Source organism: Protopterus annectens, chromosome 9.part0 (genome assembly GCF_019279795.1).
Source record: "Protopterus annectens isolate FY-2018-M chromosome 9.part0, PAN1.0, whole genome shotgun sequence".
NCBI lineage: Eukaryota > Metazoa > Chordata > Ceratodontiformes > Protopteridae > Protopterus > Protopterus annectens.
This window is the reverse complement of record NC_056743.1, coordinates 907,639,272-907,662,600: the sequence shown is the minus strand read 5'-3', so window position 1 is coordinate 907,662,600 and position 23,329 is coordinate 907,639,272. Positions and strand designations below refer to the sequence as shown.

Here is a 23,329-nt window from a genome sequence, read left to right as displayed (position 1 = left end):
CGACATCAGCCGAGGCCAGACCCAGACTTTGGAATCCGGCCGACCGAAGGGCTGCCTGAGGCAGGACAACCCATATGTTATGACTGCAGATGCATACCTATCGGACATCTACATTTATGGTAGGTACAAAACTGTACTTTGTCTAGTGTGGCTCTAAATTAGTCAATTCATTTGCCTACTTTTTCCTCTAATCCACAAAACAAAGGAGAATGAATACTGCACTCCTTGGATGTGCACAGACTACTTAGATTCTGGACAGGGCTAAGCCTCTCAGAAAATCTGAACAGCTGCTAGCTGGCTTTGCTGCAGGGGCAGAGGTGAAGGTCATTTCAAAACAAACCATTTCTAAATGGTTAGCCCATTGCATTAATTTCTACTATAAGCACCATGGAAAACCTACCCCACAGGGGATAAGATCACATTCCACCAGGGCTGCATCTACCTCTACAGCCTTTCTCAGAGGAGTCCTTACCAGGGATATCCTAGAAGCTGCTACCTGGAGCTCTGTACATACCTTCACCAAGCATTACCACATGCCCATTTTTTTCTAAATCCAGAGCTGGTTTTGCCACTGCAGTCTTTCAGGGCTTAATAGCTGGCCCTAATGCGCTCTAACTTCCTCTTCCCTTCCTTAGCTTTGGGAATCAACCCAAATGTAATGACTACAACATTGAAACATGAAGAACATAGTACAGTTGTGTGCACTTAAAATAAATGTAGATGTTCAAGTGTATTCACTGTTGCAGTCCTGGTTACCCTCCCTCCAACCCACTGACTTCTCTTGGCTCTACCTTTGCTTCTTGCTTTAAGTTTTCTGGTGTATTTGCTTTTTGATGGCGGTGTATCGTATATAATTGCTTCCCATTGTGGGGGCACCTGACATCTGGGGCAAGAAAAACTGATGTAATGGCATCGGCTGTATGTTTTATACCCCTGACGTCATGGAAGAAGAGAGAGCATCCCACACAGGAATCCAAGATTTAGATATTCAGGCCAGCTGAGGGCTACCTGCAGGCAGATAACCCAAGTGTAATAACTGCAACAGTGAATACACTCTAACATCTACATTTTTGATAAGTGTCTACAACTGTACTTTCTGTAATATTGGATAGTCAAAGCATAAATGCCCTTCTTCCACCAGATTCTGCACATTAGTTTACAACTTCTTGTGGAATGTCCAAATACTCCATGTTGTCTACATTATCTGTGTTTTATTACAGTTCCAAATTAAATTTAACATGTTCCCACCGTGACCACAGAAAAAATAAGATGTGTTTGGTTGCCTCAAGTGCTTTACATTTCCCTTCTTCCTGGTCATTATTAATGACGTTTTGACTAATGTAATTTTCTTGTCATTTGCAGTGACACCTATGTCTTCCTTGCCTAGTCCATACTTTCCAAGCATCAAAAATGTTTTTCACATTGTACGCCCTCAGACATTGCTGAGAGAAGATTTATACTATACATTCACTTTATTTAACTGCATATTTAAACTCTTCTGAAATATATTTATTCCCTAGAGCACAAACACTTGTCACCTTGAGTCAGTTAACAAAGAAGTCTCAGTAGTTTCACAAAATCTTTTGTTCTGTAGCCATTACTTTTGTCTTCAAACTTGAACCCACGGCAGTGGTCTTGTCCAAATTAAATTACCGGTTATGAATGCTCCTTTCTTTCCTTTAGTTTTACCAGAGAATGCTTCCTAGTTTACCCTCCTGCCTCGACATTCTTTATGTACAACTTTTTGTATCACCTTGTACAGCTGTAGCATAAAGTCTTCTGGAGCATGTTGGACATTTTCTTGATTGTGTCCTGAGTACCGGGTACTCCAGCACTTGGGCATGCCTGTCTTTATCCCAATGTCCATCTGACTCTTGCACAAACCCTAGCTCTAGCTCAACTCCATTTCTAGGTACAGTTAGACCTCTCTCCCTCTATACAGCTGAGTATGTTTTAAACCAGTATCCATTTTTGTTTTAATTTTTCTTGATTCATATTTTGTAAGCAGTGTTGTATGTGGAACCTTTCTTCCCAGCCTCTGCTGAAAAGAGAACTTTGCCCATTCAGACTTACTGGTAAACAAAGGTAAAATAAAACTGAAACCGTTTTACTACTTCTCTCCACAAAAAAAACACCTTCTCATCCTCTGGTTCTCCTTTAGTAACTGCAATGGAGCTGTATTCTTTTACAGTTTTTAATTCCAAGATAGTCACAGCAGAGCTGTAGTGACTGCAGCCACTGCCCTCCAGCATTACTCAGGACACTAATGGCAGTCTGCTGGTGTCACCTTGCATTTGAAGAAAGCAGGGGGAATTTCCCCATTGTTCAGGCCAGTTTCCCTCCTCTGTTCCATGTACCATATTTGGTGCTTTTGAAGATGGGCCACAAGGCTGCTAGGACTGATGTGATCAACAAAGAAGCAAGTTGATGTCTATTAATTGATACATAGCTAAGTACAAGTACACTAAGTTTATAAGGTTTCCCACTACTGCTTGCTAGCCAGAAAGTAGAGTTGTCCATTCTAAAATGACTGTAATTAAGATGGAAGGTGAGCTACTAACAAAATATAAAGTGGGGATAAAAAAATGTGAAAAATAAAAAGTAAGGCTTTGTCATTGTTTCCATTTCTGACAGATTGAAGACTTGTCTCAACAAGCACAGTTAGCAGCTGCAGAAAAATTCAAGGTTCAAGGTGAAGCTACTTCAAATGTACAAGAAAACACACAGACACCAACTGTCCAAGAGGAAAGTGAAGAGGAGGAGGTAAGTGATAAGTTGTGAAATTTGTAACCACTGCTATTGATCAGTATATTTGCAGAAAATCAGGTTTTAATGGATTTTTTTCCACAGTTGGTACAATTTAGCTTTTTTTGCACTTTCACCGTGTTACTTCGCTGTTTAGAAGGGAGCAAATTCTTTCTGAAAAAATTCACAGTCATTCATACAGTACTGTACAGAATTGTTTTTGTTTCATAGAACTATGCAGTGGTGGCATTTTAATGTAGATGGCAGCCTGTCATCTTCCCTGATATTCTTTTCCAGTTTTGATGATGTTTTTAACTGATTATTCTTGTTGCTGATTTTATGAAATACTGTCTTATGCCCCCCCCCCCCCTTTTGCATCTGTTCTTTGTCTAATCATAAACCTCCCTCCTGGTTGATTGACCATTTTCCTATCACTGGGACAAGAGGATTGACGCTTTCCCTATCACTGGGACAAGAGTGTCTGGGAGGGACCATCATTCAGAAGGCTTTTTGTGTGTGTCTGTTTGTGTCTCTGTCACTGTCTGTCTCTTGTCTGTCTCTGTGTCTCCCTGTATGCACCTGGTGTAGCATAAGGGAGGGGTATATGCAGTGGACTGGAGTGAAAGAGGCCCTGTCAGGCAGCCCTGTTCCTTCCCTGGTAACATGAGAAGTAGATGTCCTTCAAGAATGCAACTGCAGTCATAACATATGGGTTGTCCTGCCTCAGGCAGCCCTCGGTCGGCCGGATTCCAAAGTCTGGGTCCGACGTCGGCTGATGTCGCATTTCTCTCCGACGTCAGTGCGGCTGGAGTATATAAGCATCAGCCGACGCCATTTTCTTCAGTCTTTCTTGCCACGCGGTGCACGAAGCAGAAGCAGTTCGCAAGTGCCGGTCGGTCAGCTCCTGTATTCTTCGATCCGAAGTCATCAAAAAAGCTAAGTACCCCGTTGGGGACCTTTTCTTGCCTCAGCCGATGTCAGAAATTACTGAAAAAGTTAACAATTGTCTGTCTTGTGGTAAACAAATACCTCATAAGGATTTCCACTCTTACTGTCTTCCTTGCCTTGGCCCAGACCACGACGTCTCGGCCTGTGTCGCCTGTGCTCGCTTCAATAAGCGCACTCTCAGGTGCCGGGCGGAGTTCGCTGAAGACTTTTTCGGCGATAAATTTGCTTATACAATGCCATCGGAACTTCCGACATCGCAGACTCCTAAGAAACGAAAAGACCGGGACCAACATCCTCGGCCCGCGTCTTCCACCGACTCCACGCTAAAACCTACCGCGAGTGCTCCGGTTCCCCCTGAGACGGTTATTTCACCGCTCCAAACCGAAGACACCGCATTTCCGATACCTCCGATACCGGAGGCCACACCGCCAGTTATAGATTTTCCTCCGGATACTGAAACCGAGGAAATGCCCGAGACCATTGCTGTAGATAAGGTCACTCCTGCACGTGGAGCTGCTAGGCCTCCTATGGCCATGTCTATTAAGGCCTATGCACGTGCTAAGGCAGCCAGCAAGACCAAGCACCTTACTGTTAAAACCTTATCTCAGCCTACTCCTGAAACACAAATCATGACTATAGCCGCAGACTTAATTTCCATGATTTAGAGGTTCACAGGCCCATCCTGAGAGAGGATCCCAGCCTCCTTCTGATAAGAGGCCCCGGGTTGAACCATCTGATCCTATCCCTTCAGATGAAGATTCTGAGGACTCTGTTCACTCCGATGGCCAGGAAGAGCTCTTCCAGACCTATGAGGACTCGGATGCAGAGGACTCCATCCCTTCGGCCTCCCCTCCTGAGGACATTTCTTTTGGGGAAGTTCTGCATACCATGAGGGAACATTTTAAGTGGCAAGACCAGGAATATTCTGATTCCAGAAAGCGCCTTCGAACCTTCCTTAAAAAGCCCCAACACAGGCCCCTGGCTATACCTCCTGTGCTTGATGTTTTGGATGACCTATACTCTGACTCCAGTGTTACCCCGGATACTCTTCCTCCTGCTCCAGCCAAGCCAGACAGATATTATAGGGTCCCAGAAACACATTCTCATTTCTTTAGGGCCCATGCTGTTGATTTAGAAACTATTTCTCAGGGACCTAAAGGGGTTTCAGCATCCACCTCCAAAAATCCTTTGCCTTCCAACATGGAAGCTAGGTCATTAGAGAGATGGGGGGGGAGGTCTACACCTCCACTACTTTATCTATGAGAGCTCTGAATTGCCTCTTTCATATGTTTCAATATCAGGATTACCTGTTAGATGATTTACAGAAAACTTTGGCCTCTCCCGAACCTTTAGACAGGAAGTCTTTGCAGGAAGCTGTACATAATTCTCAGCAAGTCAGCAATCACTTTCTGCAGTGTGGATATGATGCATTGGAAGCTTCATGTAGGGCAGCTATGACAGGGGCGGTCATTCGTAGACATGCATGGTTAAAAGAACAACCTCTACCAGTTCATGTTAAGGCAAAACTTCTTGATGCACCCTTGGAAAAGAACAAGCTTTTTGTTGCTAAAGATGTGTTAAAGTCCATCGAGGAAAAAGCAAAATCAGTTCAGATGGTCAAAGATTTCCTCCAGGTTCAGCCACCCAGATTCAGCAGGAATTGGCCTTCTAAAAACTGGTCCTTTCCTAATCCTGAAAGATTTCAAAGGGGTAAAAACAGGCGTAGCCGAGGAAGAGGACAATACAGAGGTTCTTACAGGGGACGACAATGGCAACCAGCAAACCAAAGAAGTGACACAGGGGTCTCCCCTGCCCCACAGGGACAATCTCAATGACTTTCCTCTACTTCCGCTGACCAAGGAGCAAATAGAAGCTCCCTTGGGCGGAAAATTATCTCTGTTTTCAGACAATTGGCACAAATTGACAAAGGACAAATGGATTTTGGACATTATAGACCAAGGTTACAGGTTCCACTTTCATACCTTACCAAGAAAACAAGGCATGCCAAACCTACCACAAAACCAGAGGGCAGAGGCTATCAAGCAAATTTCTCTGCTTGCTCAGCTCAAAGCAATAGAAAGAGTTCCACAACAAGAACAAGGCCAGGGGTTTTACTCAAGACTGATGTCCTTCTGGGATGCATCTGCAGTCCTAACATATGGGTTGTCCTGCCTCAGGCAGCCCTTCGGTCGGCCGGATTCCAAAGTCTGGGTCTGGCCTCGGCTGATGTCGCACTTCACCCGACGTCACAGCTGCTGGGGTATAAAGGCATCAGCCGACGCCATTTTCCTCAGTCTTTCTTGCCGCGCGGTGCCCGAAGCAGAAGCTGTTCGCAAGTGCCGGTCGGTCAGATCCAGAGATTTCTACTACCGAAGACTTTTAAAAAAGCTAAGTACCCCGTTGGGGACTCTCTCTTGCCTCAGCCGATGTTAGACAAAGTAAATAATTGTTTAACTTGTGGGAAACAAATACCTCATAAGGATTTCCACTCTTACTGCCTTCCTTGCTTAGGCCCAGACCACGACGTATCAGCTTGTCTAGCCTGTGCTTCCTTCAACCGACGGACGCTTAGACGTCGGTCGGAGTTTGCCGAAGAGTTTTTTGGTCCCGCTTTTGCATATAAAATGCCGTCGGAAACTCTGACTACACAATTAGCTAAAAAGCGCAAGGAAAAGGACCGACACTCGCGGCCCGCGGTTTCGTCTGAAACCACGGTTAGGCCAACCGCGAGTGTCTCGGTTTCGGTTGAAACAGAGTCCTCGGTTCTCCCTTCGGCCGAAAGCATGCCACCGATAACCGAGGCCACACAGGCCATGGCTGAATCGGCTACAGAAATTACTGCTGCAGAAGCAGGCAACCAGGATTTGTCAGACACTATTCCTTTAAACATCTCTACTCCTGCACGTGGGGCTGCTAGGCCCCCTGCTTCTATGTCTATCAAGGCCTTTTCCACGGCAAAAGCAGCCAAAATTTCTAAGACTTTGCCTACAAAAGCCCCCTTTCACAGGTCTACCTCTAGTTCACAGATTCTCAGCCTGGCTGAGGATCTTATTTCTTTGATCAGGGGATCCCAACCTCACCCAGACAGGGCCTCTCATCCTCCTCCAGATAAGAGGCCTAGGACTGAACCCCTCTCTACAGACTATTCCTCCGATGGCTCAGATATTTCTGACCATCAGGAAGGCCCATATTCACCTTATGAGGATTCTGATGCAGAAGACTCCATTCCTTCTGCTTCCCCTCCTGAAGAATTTTCTTTTGGGGAAACCCTACACTCTGAGGGAACACTTCCAATGGCAGGGCCAGGATTTTTCAGATTCAAGGAAAAGGCTAAGGACTTTTTCACATTTACCACAGCATAGGCCTTTAGCCATACCTCCTGTACTATCAGTTGTTGATGATGCATATAATGATGCCAGTACTGCCCCTGATTCTCTCTCTCCGGCCCCTGCCAAACCTGATAGATATTACAGGGTCCCAGACTCTCACTACCACTTGTATAAGGCTCATGTTACAGACCCAGAAACCATTTCTCAGGGCCCTAAAGGTGTTGCAGCTGCCTCTGCCAAAAACCCTCTTCCCTCTGAAAGGGAATCTAGAGCATTAGAGAGATGGGGTAAAAAGGTTTATACATCTGCTACTCTTTCGGCCAGGGCCTTAAACTGTCAATTTCACATGATTCAGTACCAGGAATTTTTGTTAGACCAGCTAAATAAAAAACTGTCCTCTCCTGAACCTATAGACCATAAGTCCCTTCAGGATTTGGTACATAACTCTCAGCAGGTCAGTAATCATTCTTTAAAATGTGGCTATGATTCACTGGAGGCTTCTTTTAGATCAGCTATGACTGGAGCAGTGATTCGAAGGCATGCCTGGTTAAAAGAGCAATCCTTACCAGACCATGTTAAGTCAAAACTCCTAGATGCTCCTATGGAGAAACAAAGTTTGTTTGGCTCCCCTGCACAGGAGGTTCTAAAGAAAGTGGAAGAAAAAGCTAAATCTGTCCAAACAGTCAAGGATTTTTTGCAGGTCCAACCACCGAGGTTTAGCAGAAATTGGCCTTCGAAGAATTGGTCCTTTCCAGACACCTCCAGAGCACAGAGAGGCAGAAATAGACGCCCAAGAGGCAGAGGTCAATCTACGGGTGCCTACAGGGGTCGTCAGTGGCAACCTGCCAACCAGAGAAGTGCTGCCACAGCTACGACTACAACCACTTCAACAGGACAGACACAATGACTTGGCTCTGATTCCGCCTACCAGGGAACAACTGGAAGCACCCTTGGGCGGAAAGCTAGCCTTATTTTCAGACAACTGGCATTGTATTACAGGAGACAAATGGACTTCACAAACAATAGGCAAGGGCTACAGGTTTCACTTCCACACTCTACCAAAAAGGAGAGGAATGCCAAACCTTCCACCAAGCCAAAAAACAGAGGCTCTAAAACAAATCATCAACTTACTAAGGATGAGAGCAATAGAAAAGGTACCATCTATGGAACAAGGCCAAGGATTTTACTCCAGACTATTCCTTGTACCAAGAAAAGAAAATCAATGGAGACCTATTCTCGACTTGTCCGCTCTGAACACATACCTCATTGTTCCAAAATTCAAAATGCTGACCCTCCAGCAACTTCTTCCCATGTTGGGCAAGGAGTCTTGGCTGGTGACTCTAGATCTCAAGGAGGCATACCTGCACGTCCCTATACGACCAGATTGCAGAAGACACCTCAGATTTCTTGCAGGATCAGAGCATTATCAATTCTCAGCATTGCCCTTTGGCTTATCTACTGCGCCCAGAGTATTCACGAAATGCCTGGCATCAGTAATTGCTCATTGCAGGCTTCAGGCAATTCAAATTTACCCGCACCTGGACGACTGCCTAATACAAGCGGACAACAAGACAAAATTAACAAAAGATTTGGCCAATGTCATACAACTGTTGCAAGCCTTGGGATACACAGTCAACATTCAAAAGTCAAGGCTAGTACCATCCCAAAGGATAACATTTTTGGGTGCAGAACTGGATACAACAACTCAGATGGCTTTTCTCACAGAGGAAAAACAAAAGCAACTCCCAGTCTATTTCATGGCATTAACAACACAAACTCAGCTTACTGCAAGGAAAGTCCTGCAGGCCCTGGGTTACATGGCATCCTGCATAATATTGATCCCACATGCCAGGTTGCATATGAGGAAGTTGCAATGGTACCTAAGGAATGTATGGTCTCAACACAAGCACAGTCTAGAAGCCCAGATTCCAATTATCCCATGCCTGAAAAAAGAGTTCCTGTGGTGGGCTCAGGCCTGTCAGATAAACAGAGGATTGCCTTTCCACAAACCACATCCAAGCCAGACCATCACCACGGACGCCTCAGACCTAGGCTGGGGGGCGCACATGGAAAACAAGTGCATACAAGGCCTATGGTCCCAAAACCAGCTGAATCTACACATAAATATAAAGGAGATGCTGGCAGTGAAACATGTAATCCAGGCATTCAGACCATTCCTCCAACAAGGTCACCTGCTGATAAGGACGGACAATACCACAGTGATGTGGTACATCAACAAACAGGGAGGTACACACTCATACCCTCTATGCCGGATGGCAATGGACCTGTGGAATTTGGCCCTGGATCTCAACATTCAACTGCAGACCAGATTTGTACCAGGAAAAGAAAATTCACTAGCAGACACCTTAAGCAGAACTACCACGGATGCTCACGAATGGATGCTGCATCCAGATATCTTCAAAACCATAACAAAGAAATGGGGAATGCCAGAGATAGACCTGTTCGCCTCCCCACACAACCACCAATTGAAGAAATTCTGCTCAAGAGTATACCACCCACTTGCCTGGAGGGTGGACTCCCTTTCCTTCAGCTGGAAAAACCTGACAGCATATGCATTTCCACCTCTTCCTTTGATGTACAAAGTCCTACTGAAGATCAGAGAGGAACAGCCAAAGGTAATCCTGGTAGCTCCAGACTGGCCAAGACAACATTGGTACCCGCTACTGAGAAGCATGTCTCGGGCACACTCATGGCCTCTACCTCTATGTCCATTACTTCTAACTCAGAACAACTACAAGACCCTGCATCCAAACTTGAAAACACTGCAGCTAACTGCTTGGAATATTGCATAAAACAAAATCAACCAGATTTGTCTCAGAGGGTTAAGGACATTATCCTGGAGGCTCGAAGACCCTCCACAAGGAAAACATATTCAGCCAAATGGAAAAGATTCCTCATTTGGAGTGCAGCAAAGGGAGAAAATGTCTCATTGACAAACATAGCACACATCCTGGAATACTTAGCAGAACTGTTCCACAATGGCCTATCCTACTCCTCCATTAAGATTCATGCATCAGCAATTTCAGCAGAGTACAACATGGATCCGCCTGTCTTCTCACATCCTCTACTCAGGCAGTTCTTGAGGGGAATCAAAAACGTAAAACCTCCAAGGAAACCACCTCTACCTGCATGGGATCTCAACTTTGTGCTGGAAAAATTAACACTTCCCCCTTTTGAACCAGCAGCAACAGCAGACTTACAGTACTTATCTTGGAAAACTGCATTCCTGCTAGCAATCACTTCAGCAAGAAGGGTATCTGAGTTACAGGCATTAATGGCAGTCCAGCCTTTCCTTATCTTCCATCAGGACAGAGTGTCTCTGAGAACTAATCCTACTTTTATGCCAAAGGTGGTCTCCAGGGTATCATTGAACCAAGCTATTCATTTACCTACATTCTTCCCCAACCCACAGAACAGGGGAGAAAGACTACTACACACCTTGGATGTGCACAGACAATTGCGCTACTATCTGGACAGAACTAAGGTCAGCAGAAAAACAGACCAGCTTCTGGTAGCATATGCAACAGGAGTGCAAGGAAAAGCAATTTCAAAACAGACAATCTCAAAATGGATAGGAAATTGCATTAGATTCTGCTACTCTTTTCATGAAAAGTCAACTCCTGAAAATATCAGGCCTCACTCCACAAGAGCTACAGCCACCACTACAGCTTTCCTACGAGGAGTGGCTACCAAAGACATTTTAGAAGCTGCTACTTGGAGCTCCGTGCATACATTTGCCAAGCATTATAATCTTCCTTTATACTCCAGATCCCGAGCAGGTTTTGCAACTGCTGTTTTGCAAGGGATCTTAACTACACCATCATTATCTTAGTGCCTCCTCCCCCAGTTTGGCTATGGTATTCTACCCATATGTTAGGACTGCAGATGCATCCTTGAAGGACATAGTACAGTTTTGTACCTACCATAAATGTAGATGTCCGATAGGTATGCATCTGCAGTCAGGATTACCCACCCTCCTTCCCCTCTGTGGTATTCCTAGGGTACTTACCCCTCTTTTAGCTAGCTGGGGGAATCTATTATGGTGTATTTGTTTGTATGTATATATATGTATATATATTTTGCTCTCTACTGTTTGGAATAATCTGCATTTATCCAAATTTAGCCTTCTTAGAGGGCACCTGGCATCTGGGGCAAGAAACACTGAGGAAAATGGCGTTGGCTGATGCCTTTATACCCCAGCAGCTGTGACGTCGGGTGAAGTGCGACATCAGCCGAGGCCAGACCCAGACCTTGGAATCCGGCCGACCGAAGGGCTGCCTGAGGCAGGACAACCCATATGTTAGGACTGCAGATGCATACCTATCGGACATCTACATTTATGGTAGGTACAAAACTGTACTTTCCTTGTTCCAAGAAAAGAAACTCAATGGAGACCAATACTGGATTTGTCCGCATTAAACACCTTTCTCATAGTACCAAAGTTCAAAATGCTGACTCTACAGCAACTCCTTCCCATGCTGGGCAAGGGGTCTTGGCTGATTACTCTGGACCTCAAGGAGGCATACCTGCATGTCCCTATCAGACACAGCTGCAGAAGATACCTCAGATTTCTTGCAGGGCCAGAGCATTATCAATTCTCAGCATTGCCATTTGGCTTATCTACTGCGCCCAGAGTATTCACAAAATGCCTGGCTTCAGTAATTGCTCATTGCAGGCTCCACGGGATCCAAATTTACCCGTACCTGAACAACTGCCTCATACAAGCGGACGACAAATTGATTTTGACAAAAAACTTGAACTATGTCATACAATTGCTACAGGCTCTGGGATACACAGTCAACTTCCAAAAGTCAAGACTTCAGCCATCCCAGCAAATAACCTTCTTAGGAGCCAATCTAGACACAGCCTCTCAAATGGCTTACCTGACAGAAGACAAGCAACAGAAGTTAACTCATTATTTCAAAGGTTTGACAAAACTCACCCAGGTGACTGCAAGGAAAGTCCTACAGGCCCTGGGTTACATGGCATCCTGCATTCTCCTGGTTCCATTAACAAGACTACACATGAGAAAGCTTCAATGGTACCTAAAAAGCCTATGGTCTCAGCACAGCAACAACCTAGAGACAACCATACCGCTCATTCCATGCCTACAAAAGGAATTCCTATGGTGGGCCTCGGAAAGCCAGGCAAACACAGGTATGTCATTCAAAAAACCTCAGATAACACAGATCATGACCACAGACGCCTCAGACCTTGGATGGGGGGGCGCACATGGAGGGCAGATGTATACAAGGACAATGGTCTCCAAAGGAAACACATCTGCATATAAACCAAAAGGAAATGCTGGCAGTAATGCATGCCATCGAGGCCTTTCGACAACAACTTCAGCAAGGCCATCTACTGATACGGACAGACAACACCACTGTGATGTGGTACATAAACAAGCAAGGGGGCACCCATTCTTACCCCCTTTGCAGACTGACAATGAATCTTTGGGAAAAATCACTGAGCCTAAACATACAGTTGAAATCCCAGTTTGTTCCAGGCAAAGACAATGTGCTGGCGGACAGCCTAAGCAGGAATTTCATAGATCCACACGAGTGGAGGTTACATCCGAAAATCTTCACACAACTCACCTCAACATGGGGCAGGCCAGAAGTAGACCTATTTGCCTCCCACCTCAACCATCATCTACAAAAATTCTGTTCAAGGACATATCCACAAGCTTGGAAAATAGATGCTCTTTCATTCAACTGGAACTCCCTAAAAATCTATGCATTTCCACCCCTGCCACTGATGACCACAGTATTACTAAAGATCAAAGCAGAGAGGCCCAAGGGGATCCTAATAGCTCCAGACTGGCCAAGACAACACTGGTATCCACTACTACGGAGCATATGTCACAACAAAAAGTGGGCCCTTCCCCAATGGCCCCTACTTTTGACTCAACACAACTTCAAAACAGTGCATCCAAACCTTCAGACGCTGCAGCTAACAGCCTGGGAGATTCCATGAATAACCTCAATCTATCTCTCTCCAAGGAAGTTCAGCGGATATTAACAGAAGCTCGAAGACCATCCACCAGAAAGGTTTACTTAGCAAAATGGAAGAGATTCAGCATTTGGAATACCAGCAAGGGACATGATGCATCATTATTGAACATCCCACTCATCCTGGAATACTTGGCAGATATGCTACAGAATGGACTCTCCTATTCTTCCATAAAGATACATGCTTCAGCTATTTCAGCTAGATATAACACTGATCCACCTGTGTTTTCACATCCATTGTTAAGGCAATTCCTCTGGGGAATCAAGAACATTAAGCCACCAAGAAAGGCTCCAGTGCCAGCTTGGGACCTCAACTTTGTCCTAGAAAAACTGACTCTACCTCCCTTTGAGCCAGCAGCTTCAGTGGACTTACAATTTCTCTCATGGAAGACAGCTTTCCTGTTAGCAATCACCTCAGCAAGAAGGGTTTCAGAACTACAGGCCCTAATGGCAATACCACTGTTCATAATCTTTCACAGAGACAGGGTCTCCTTAAGAACCAACCCTACTTTTATGCCAAAGGTGGTATCCAGGGTTTCTTTAAATCAAGCTATTCACCTGCCTACTTTCTTCCCCAATCCTGAGAGCAAAGGGGAAAGACTGTTGCATACCTTGGACATTCACAGACAACTTCGCTACTACCTGGACAGAACAAAGACCAGCAGGAAGTCTGATCAGCTTTTTGTAGCTTATGCCCCTGGAGTACAAGGAAAAGCAATTTCCAAACAGACTATTTCAAAATGGATTGGACATTGCATCAGATTTTGTTATTCCTTCCATGGGAAGAATGTTCCAGCCAATGTCAGACCACACTCCACCAGAGCTACAGCCACCTCTACAGCATTCTTAAGAGGGGTGCCTACAAAAGACATTCTAGAAGCTGCTACATGGAGCTCCGTGCATACATTCTCCAAATACTACAATCTCCCTTTATACTCCAGATCCAGAGCAGGCTTTGCTTCGGCAGTCCTGCAGGGTTTGATTGCTACACCATCTCTTTCCTAGAGCATTCCTCCTCCCCCAGCTAAGCTATAGTATTCAACCCATATGTTATGACTGCAGTTGCATTCTTGAAGGACATAGTACAGTTTTGTACCTACCATAAATGTAGATGTCCGATAGATATGCAACTGCAGTCGGATTTTCCCTCCCTCCATACCCCTCTATGCCTTGGGTCCACTCCTATCCCTGTTTCTCTTAGCTGAGGATATCTGTTATGGTGTATCTGTTTATTGCTTACTTATTTGTTTGGAATCTTGTTTTTGTCTTCCAATTTGATTACAGCCTTCATTGGAGGGCACCTGGCATCTGGGGCAAGAAACACTGAAGAAAATGGCGTCGGCTGATGCTTATATACTCCAGCCGCACTGACGTCGGAGAGAAATGCGACATCAGCTGACGTCGGACCCAGACTTTGGAATCCGGCCGACCGAGGGCTGCCTGAGGCAGGACAACCCATATGTTATGACTGCAGTTGCATATCTATCGGACATCTACATTTATGGTAGGTACAAAACTGTACTTTTCTTTAGTTCCTACCATGGTAATTACACTATTCCATGTACTGGAGTGTGCTGAACTGTCCCAGCGTAGTAGAGGCAAGTGACCATGACTTTTCACTCCTTCTCCATGCCTGGCTCTTTCCTAAGCATGCTAATTGAACTCCTGTCACCTGGGTTACAGTCAGAGCTCCATTTCTCCATGCTGCAAAGCCAGGAGTAAGATTTGATGTCCTCCTATTCCTGTGTTGCAGTATTCTAGGTGTGGGGATTTCATGCCCCCAGGCGACCCGTATGTCGGCTCCTATATAAAAGCTTAAGCTTGGCTGTTGCAGTGTGCGTGGGACGTCACATGTAGGGCCATAAACCAGGGGCCTTAAATGTGACGTCTGCATGCACAATCCTCTGAACTTTTCAGCCACAGACATTCGCATTGTACGATCACTTCTCCACAAAAGTCGCATCCTAAGATAAGTAACCCATTGGGCTTCTAATTTTCTTATTTTTGTCACTTGTTCTTGCTGATGTTTGGTTGTTGTAGCCTTTAGCTGATGTCAGGGAGAAGGGGAAAGTGCCAGTGCGGGTGCCAGATACCTCATAAAGACACCCATGACAGGTGTGTTTTTTCCGTAGGTCGGGAACACAATCACTGTTCCTGCGCTATTTGTCAATAGTTTGTGCCCAAGACCTTGCGCAGCTGTCTAGCCGCATTAAACCTCTACCTGGAGAACCAGCGCCTTAAGCGGTTAGCCCTTAGGATAGATCCTACATCAGAAGCCGCACCTGAACCCTCCAGCAAGAAGGCCAAGGTTCCTAGGCCTTCTTCGCCTGCCGCTCCGCTTCCCGATGCACCACCAACTGCCGTCCTAGGGTTTGAGGTGCACTCGGAGGATATGTTGACTGAAGCGGTGTCACTTGTGGAAGCTGTTTCACAGCCAATGACTGCCATGTCCGTGGAGCTTATCCAAACATGGACGACTGTCAGTGTTGAGGGGGAGCCAGTTTTGGTGGTACCTTTGTCAGGGATCCAGACTTTGGATGTGCTACTGTCCAAACTCGGAGCCAGGCCTCTCTCTACTTCTTCCCCGGTCAAAATGAAGCAAAAAAAAAAAAAAAAAAAAAACTAAACGTACCTCCACCACTTCAGAAGTCACACCGGATTGGCAGGCCGTCACCTCTTCTCTCATGCAAGCCTTTATGGCCCTCAGGCCTTAAGCCTCAGCCACCTCCACCCTGCCTCTTCTGAGTCCTGGGCCTGCCTCTGCTTCTTCTTTCCCATCCATGACCCATCAAGTCAGAGAAGAAGATCATGAAAAAAATCCATTTCTTATGTTTCCCAGATTGCCTCCCCCCAGGAATATTACTCTCCTCATGAGGAATCTGTTGAAGGGGTTCTCCCCCTGACAACATCAGTTTTGGTGAGACCATCACCAGGATGGATTACTTTAAATGGGATACATCCCAATGACAGACATCCAAAAAAGGTATTTTAAGCTGCTGCAAGTGGAATCCCCCTCCCTTTCAGCAGTTCCTCCTGTTCTGCCTGCTTACTTGGATGCTGCTTCCAAAGCCCCTGACTTCCAGCCTCCGGCCCCTAAACGTCCTGACCACTTCTACAAAGTACCAGAGGACCCAAAATTCCTGGTCAAACCACTCTTGGCAGACCCAGCTGTTATTGCCACCACTGCAGATAAGCAATCTAGACTGCTGCTCTCTGCCTCCCTACTGCCCACTGACAAAGACAAGCAAGTACATGGATAGGATGGGAAGAAGGTATGCACTTCTTAAACTTTGGCTTTGAGAGCCATAAATTATCAGCCCCACATGACAAAGTATGCATTAGGCTTGGTCTCTCAAGCCTTCTCCACACTAACATCCTTACCTGACATGCACAGACAAATTAGATTTTACCTGGATAAGACCAAGACCATCAGGAAGACTAACCAGCTCTTTGTCTCCTTCCACCCCAGAGCCCTGGGCAAGGCAGTCTCCAAGCAAACCATCACATGCTGGATTAGGAAAGCTATTTGCTTCTGCTACTCCCACCATGGAAAAGAACCCGCATGGGGAATCAAGGCCCATTCCACTAGAGCTGTGGCCACCTCAAGGGCCTTCATGAATTGCCTAGACACAGCATCCGATGTTCTTCGTTCCACATTGCTGCAGTCCTTACTATTGGGTAGTCCGCTGTCCAGTCGGCCCGAATACCAGAGTATAAGGCTGACGTCGGTCAGGGCGCATTAGACTGACGTCAGTACGTCAGGGTACTAATGCGCATGACCGACGTCATATCCTCAGTCTTTTTTGCCGCATGGTCCGATGCAGAAGCAGTTTTGCGAGTGCAGGTTGGCGTTCTGAAATATTTCCGAAGCCGGAGTTTCAGACCGAATCAGAGTTGGCTAAGTACCCCGTTGGGGAACATTTTGGTTTTTTCTTGCCTCAGTATTTAACCGGATGTCAGAAAAAGTGAATAACTGTATTTCTTGTGGGAAACAGATACCTCATAGGGATTACCATACCTTGTGTATACCTTGTTTAGGGCCTGAGCACGACGTTGTTGGATGCCGCTCTTGTGCTAGGTTTAACAAGCGCACTATTAAGAGACGGTTAGACTGTGCCAGGTTAGTGTTTGGGAAGCGTTGCAATTATAAAATGCCGTCGGATGCTCCGACGCCCGCTTCATCCAAGAAGCGCAAGGACAAAACAGCGAAGCCTAGGGTTGATGAACCGCAGTCCCGGACGTCGGTTCTCTAGAAGGCTCAGTGGAGCCAGAGGTTTTGCCAGGAGTTTCTTTGGAGTCTCAGGCAGAGACTTTACTATTACAGGATGTGCCTTCTCAGGAGGTAGGCCAGGCTGAGGGGCTTCTCAGGTAACTGTTCTTCCCTCTCTTCCCAAGGTAGTTAGAGCCTCTCCTTCTGTTGCCAAAACTTCTTTGAGAGGTAGGCCAAGTTCAGCTTCAGTGGGGGCTTCTCCTAGCATTTCAGGTTCTGTGCCTAAGAAACATATGCTTAAAATGGCAGAAGATTTGATTACTATGATTAGAGGTTCTATGCCCTCCTGATAAGAGGCCTAGGGTGGAACCGAGTTTGATAGTTTTGAACAGTGTTCAGAGGCTTCTGAGTCTTCATGGAAGATTTGCAGGAGTATCCTCCTTATTCTGATTCTGATGTGGATGATTCCACTCCTACAGCTTCTCCTCCTGAGGATTTCTCATTTTCAGAGACTCTGCATTCCATGAGGGAGCACTTTAAATGGGAAGGCCAGGATTACTCTGATTCCAGGAAAAGGCTTAGGGAATTCTTGTTTTGCCCCAGCATAGGCCCTTAGCTATACCTCCTGTGTTAAATGTGGTGGAAGATGTTTTGCAGAGGCTTCCCTGAACCCTGATTCCTTGCCTCCTGCTCCTGTTAAACCTGATAGGTACTATAGGGTGCCTGAAGTTCATAAGTATCTTTTAAGAGTCCTAGGGCAGACCCGAAACTGTTTCTCAGGGACCTAAAGGTGTTAAGGCCTCTGTGGTTAAAAAACCCTGTTCCCACTGATAAAGAGGCAAGGGCTTTGGATAGATGGGGAAAGAAAGTGTATACTTCTTCCACTTTAGCCATGAGGCGTTGAATTGTCAGTTTCACATGCTTAAATATCAAAATTATCTCCTTTCACAACTGAAATCTAAGGTGGATGCTTTGGCGGAAGGTATTGAGTGTAAAGAGTTGCTGGATTTAGTTCATGTGTCTGAACAAGTGGGTAAGCATTCCTTGCAATGTGGTTTTGATGCTGTACAGGCCTCCTCGAGGGTGGCTGCCACTAGTTCTGTTCTTCGCAGGCATGCCTGGTTGAGGGATCAGAATTTAGCTGAGCATGTTAAGACAAGGATTTTGGATGCTCCTTTACAGTCGGATGTGTTGTTTGGTTCGCCTGTGGAAGCAGTTTTAAAGAAAATGGAGGACAAAGCTAAGTCTATGCAAACTGTTAAAGATTTTTGCAGGTGCAGCCACCAAGTTTAGTAGAAATTGGCCTACTAAGGGATGGACGATCCTGCTTATGATTCCCAGTCTAGGGGTAGGTCTAGACGTGGTAGGGGCAGAGCTCAAGGTTCTTTTAGGCCTAGAACAGGGAGTTCACCTGCTCAGACTTCTGGTGAGGGCAGGGGTCAGTCCTTTCGTAAACAGACCCAATGACCTGCCTTTTCAGCTGCCAGTAGATTCTCGTCTGGCAGCTCCTTTGGGAGGAAGACTGTCTCTTTTCAAGGAAAATTGGGATTTAATTACTCAAGACAGATGGGTGTTGGATATCATTCACCACGGTTACAGGTTTTATTTCCATACATTGCCTCCTTTCAAAGGCATGCCAGACGTTCCTCCTCCACAAAGGAAAGAGGCTCACAAGCAAATTTCTCAGTTACTCCAAATAGGGGCCATTCAGCCAGTCCCTGTATCAGAAAGGGGCCTAGGATTTTATTCTCGCCTGTTCCTAGTACCAAAGAAGGGGAACACGTGGAGACCAATTTTGGATTTATCTATCCTCAACACTTATCTGGACATTCCCAAGTTCAAGATGTTGACGTTACAACAGCTTTTACCTCTGCTGGGCAAAGATCACTGGATGGTAACTTTAGATCTCAAGGAAGCTTACCTTCATGTGCCTATAAGACTACGTTGCAGGAAGTATCTGCGTTTTCGAGCTGGAAATTCTCATTATCAGTTCTCTGCATTGCCCTTTGGCTTATCTACTGCGCCCAGAGTATTCACAAAGGTTCTGGCTCCAGTGATAGCTTACTTCAGGCTAAAAGGAATTCAAATCTATCCTTACTTGGACGACTGCCTGATTCTGGCTCAAGAAAAGGAAGACCTTCTACAGCATCTGGAATATGTTATAGCAGTGCTAAGATGCCTAGGGTATTCTGTGAACGAAATAAAGTCCAGTCTAGTACCCTCTCAAGACATGTGCTTTCTGGGTGTGAGACTGAATACAGCAGCCCAGATGGCCTTTTTAACCCCGGACAAACAAAAGAGTCTATCACTTTACTTCCATCAACTATCTCATCAGTCCGTGCTGACTGCAAGGACAGTCCTTCAAGCATTAGGGTTCATGGCATCTTGTATTCTGGTGCTTCCCAATGCCAAACTGCATATGAGGAAGCTACAATGGTATCTCAAAATGTATGGACACAGCACTGCCAGGATTTGGACACTGTCATTCAAATAATACCTTGCCTTCAAAAAGAATTTTTGTGGTGGGCTCAGGAATGTCACCTAAACAAGGGACTCTCTGTGACCCGCCAGAGGCGAGTCAGATTTTAACGACAGATGCCTCGGACATTGCTTGGGGAGCTCATCTGAATGGAAAGTGGATACAAGACAAGTGGCCTGCCAGACTACAGCATCTACATATCAACATGAAGGAGATGTTAGCAGTCCAGTTTGCATTAATGGCTTTCAAGGAGTTACTTCTTCCAGGGCAGGTGTTGATTCTAACAGACAACACAACTGTCATGTGGTACATCAACAAGCAAGGGGAACACATTCTTATCCTCTATGAAGGCAAGCAATTATTTTATGGCAGACTGCGCTAAGCTTGCAACTAACTTTTCAGGCAAGTTTTCTGACGCAAGCACAGAACTCCTTAGCAGATGTGTTAAGCAGACAAATCATGGATCCCCACGAGTGGAAACTGGATCTTCATGTATTTCAGAAATTGACAGTGTCATGGGGAACTCCAGACATAGATCTGTTCGCTTCTCCACTAAACCACCAGCTGCCAAAGTTTTGCACAAAGGGGTTTCATCACACAGCTTGGAAAGTGGATGCTCTGTCTTTCAGTTGGAAAAACCTTCATGTGTATGCCTTTCCACCTCTGCCTCTTCTTCCAAAGGTGCTATTAAAAGTCAGACAAGACAAGCCAAGGATGATTTTGATAGCTCCAGATTGGCCTCGCAACACTGGTACCCACTACTAAGGAGTCTGGTAAGGAAGCCTCCATGGCCTTTACCTTTGATTCCTCATCTGTTATCTCAGAAGGACGGTCATCTGCTCAATGTCAAGCTTCACTCTCTTCATCTAACAGCCTGGCATATTCTGTGTTGAAACACAGCAGGTCTCAACTTCCTCAACAAGTTTTAAATGTGATTATGGAAGCTAGAAGACCTAGTACAAGGAAAGTGTACGAGAAAAATGGAAGAGATTTTTATTTTGGAGTACAGCAAAGAATTTGGAGATTTCTGAGCCTAATTTGAGTGTGGCTCTTCAATATCTTACTGAGTTATTGGACAAAGGTTTGTCTTTCTCTTCCATTAAGATTCATGCTGCAGCAATTTCAGCTCACTATGATTGTGACCCACCATTGTTTTCGCATCCTTTGTTCAAGCAGTTTCTTAGAGGGGCAAAGAATATAAGACCCCCCCCCGTAGAGCTCCTACTCCTGCTTGGGATCTCAATTTTGTGTTGGAAAACTTACTCTACAACCTTTGAGCCTGCGGCTACTGCTGAATTGAAATACTTGTCATGGAAGACTGCTTTTCTGTTGGCTATTACTTCTGCAAGAAGGGTGTCTGAGTTGCAGGCCCTTATGGCAGTAGAGCCCTTTTGATTTTCCATAAGGATAGGGTATCGTTACGCACTAATCCTTCCTTTATGCCTAAGGTGGTTTCTAGTGTGGCTTTAAACCAAACTATTCATTTGCCTACTTTTTATGCAGACCCCCAAAATAAAGGGGAAAAGATTTTGCACACTTTAGATGTACACAGGCAATTGCGTTATTATTTAAGCAGGACTAAGGATTTTAGGCAGTCTCAGCAGTTGTTTGTTTCTTTTGCTTTGAGTTCAGGGCAAGCCTGTGTCAAAACAAACTATTTCTAGGTGGATTGGGTTTTGCATTGCATTTTGTTATTCCCATCATGGCAAGGAGATTCCAGCTGGGATTAGGCCTCATTCCACTAGGGCTACTGCCACTTCAACAGCATTTCTAAGGGGGTGGCAACTAAGGATATTTTGGAAGCAGCTACTTGGAGTTCAGTGCATACTTTCTCTAAGCATTATCACCTTCCTATCTACTCTAAGTCTAGGGCTGGTTTTGCCACAGCTGTTTTGCAAGGCATGTTGTCAGCTCCTACTTCTTTATGATTTGCCAGCCTCCCTTACCTCTGCTTTGGGATTCTACCCAATAGTAAGGACTGCAGCAATGTGGAACGAAGAACATAGTACAGTTTTGTACCTACCATAAATGTAGATGTTCGAGGATCCACATTGCTGCAGTCCAATTTACCCTCCCTCCTTCCCCTCTGTGTTTAGGGGTGGTTGTGTAGGTGAGGTTATATGCTGATATTTTTGTATATATCTTTTTGTATGTATTGTACATATGTTTGGTGCAGGTATTTTGGGCCTTGTCTTTTTAGAGTCTTCTGACATCTGGGGCAAGAAAAGACTGAGGATATGACGTCGGTCATGCGCATTAGTACCCTGACGTACTGACGTCAGTCTAATGCGCCCTGACCGACGTCAGCCTTATACTCTGGTATTCGGGCCGACTGGACAGCGGACTACCCAATAGTAAGGACTGCAGCAATGTGGATCCTCGAACATCTACATTTATGGTAGGTACAAAACTGTACTTTTTGGAAGCAGCCACTTGGGCCACTAGCCACACTTTCACCAAGCATTACAAACTGGACCAAGTTTCCGGAGCTAGGACAGGACTCGCCAGGGCAATCCTGCAGGGTCTTGTAGAACCCTCTTCATCTACCACCACCCTCTCATCCGCATAAGCTGTAGTACGCTCCCACACCTAGAATACTGCAACTTAGGAATAGAAGGACATAGAATAGTTGTGTAAAATCCTACTATAACCATAGATGTCCTTCTCAACAACTTCCAAAGGATCACTCAATGGCTAGTGGAATAATAGCAGGTTTATTGGTAATCTGGTGCAGCAAAATTAAAGCACAATGAAGGGAGACCTTATTTTTCAGATAGAGTATTAAGTGGAAGGAATCAGAAATATAGGAAGAGGGTAGATAGACAAGTGTGCCAGTTGAGTTCTCAAGTGATGTGAAGGTTGTAACAAATGTTATTAGGAAATACTGGCTTGTCTTAACTCAAGATCCTGACATAGCACCTATTGTAGGTGACTGACAGTATTTTACCTGTAGGAATAAAAAATCACTTAAAGAACTCTTATGTTACTCTAATAATAAAGGAAATAAGACTGAACAGGGTGGCAAGAAAGGTACCATTCCATGCCATAATTGCAACCAATGTAGATTTATTGACACAAGTAACAAATCTGTACATTCTGACCTTCAAATGGAATTTAGATTTAATGTTGTACGGGTGGCCACGGTGGTGCAGTGGTTAGCATTGTCGCTTCACAGCAAGAGGTTCTCCGGTTCGATCCTTGGCCGGGGTGCCTTCTGTGCGGAGTCTGCATGTCCTCCCTGTGGTCATGTGGGTTTCCTCCGGGTGCTCCGGTTTCCTCCCACATCCCAAAGACATGCAGTAGGTGGATTGGACACTCTAAGTTGGCCCTAGGCGTGCGTGCGTGTGTGTGTGTGTGTGTGTGTGTGTGTGTGTGTGTGTGTGTGCGCCTTCTGTGGAAGGTTGGGCGGCGGGCTGGCAACTCGACACTGTCAAACTCCACTGCCGATCATGAGCGGACAGGTGATCCGCTGTGGCGACCCCTAACCGGGAAAAGCCGTAAGAAGAAGAAGTTAAAGTATGTTGTAACAGTACAAATATTGTTTACTTAGCTATATGCAATTTATGCTCTTCCTTCTATGTTGGTA

The 23,329-nt window shown here is 45.4% G+C and overlaps 1 protein-coding gene across 8 annotated transcripts in view; it reads left to right on the top strand.

Annotated features, from left to right (window-relative positions):
- The window catches only part of NACA (nascent polypeptide associated complex subunit alpha), a 464,777-nt gene that overhangs the window by 329,164 nt on the left and 112,284 nt on the right, over window positions 1–23,329 (top strand). For all 8 annotated transcript variants that reach the window (XM_044083639.1, XM_044083638.1, XM_044083636.1 and 5 more), the window contains one exon: window positions 2,635–2,763. In XM_044083639.1, coding sequence (XP_043939574.1) covers window positions 2,635–2,763 — 129 coding nt within the window. The remainder of the gene's footprint in view (window positions 1–2,634; window positions 2,764–23,329) is intronic.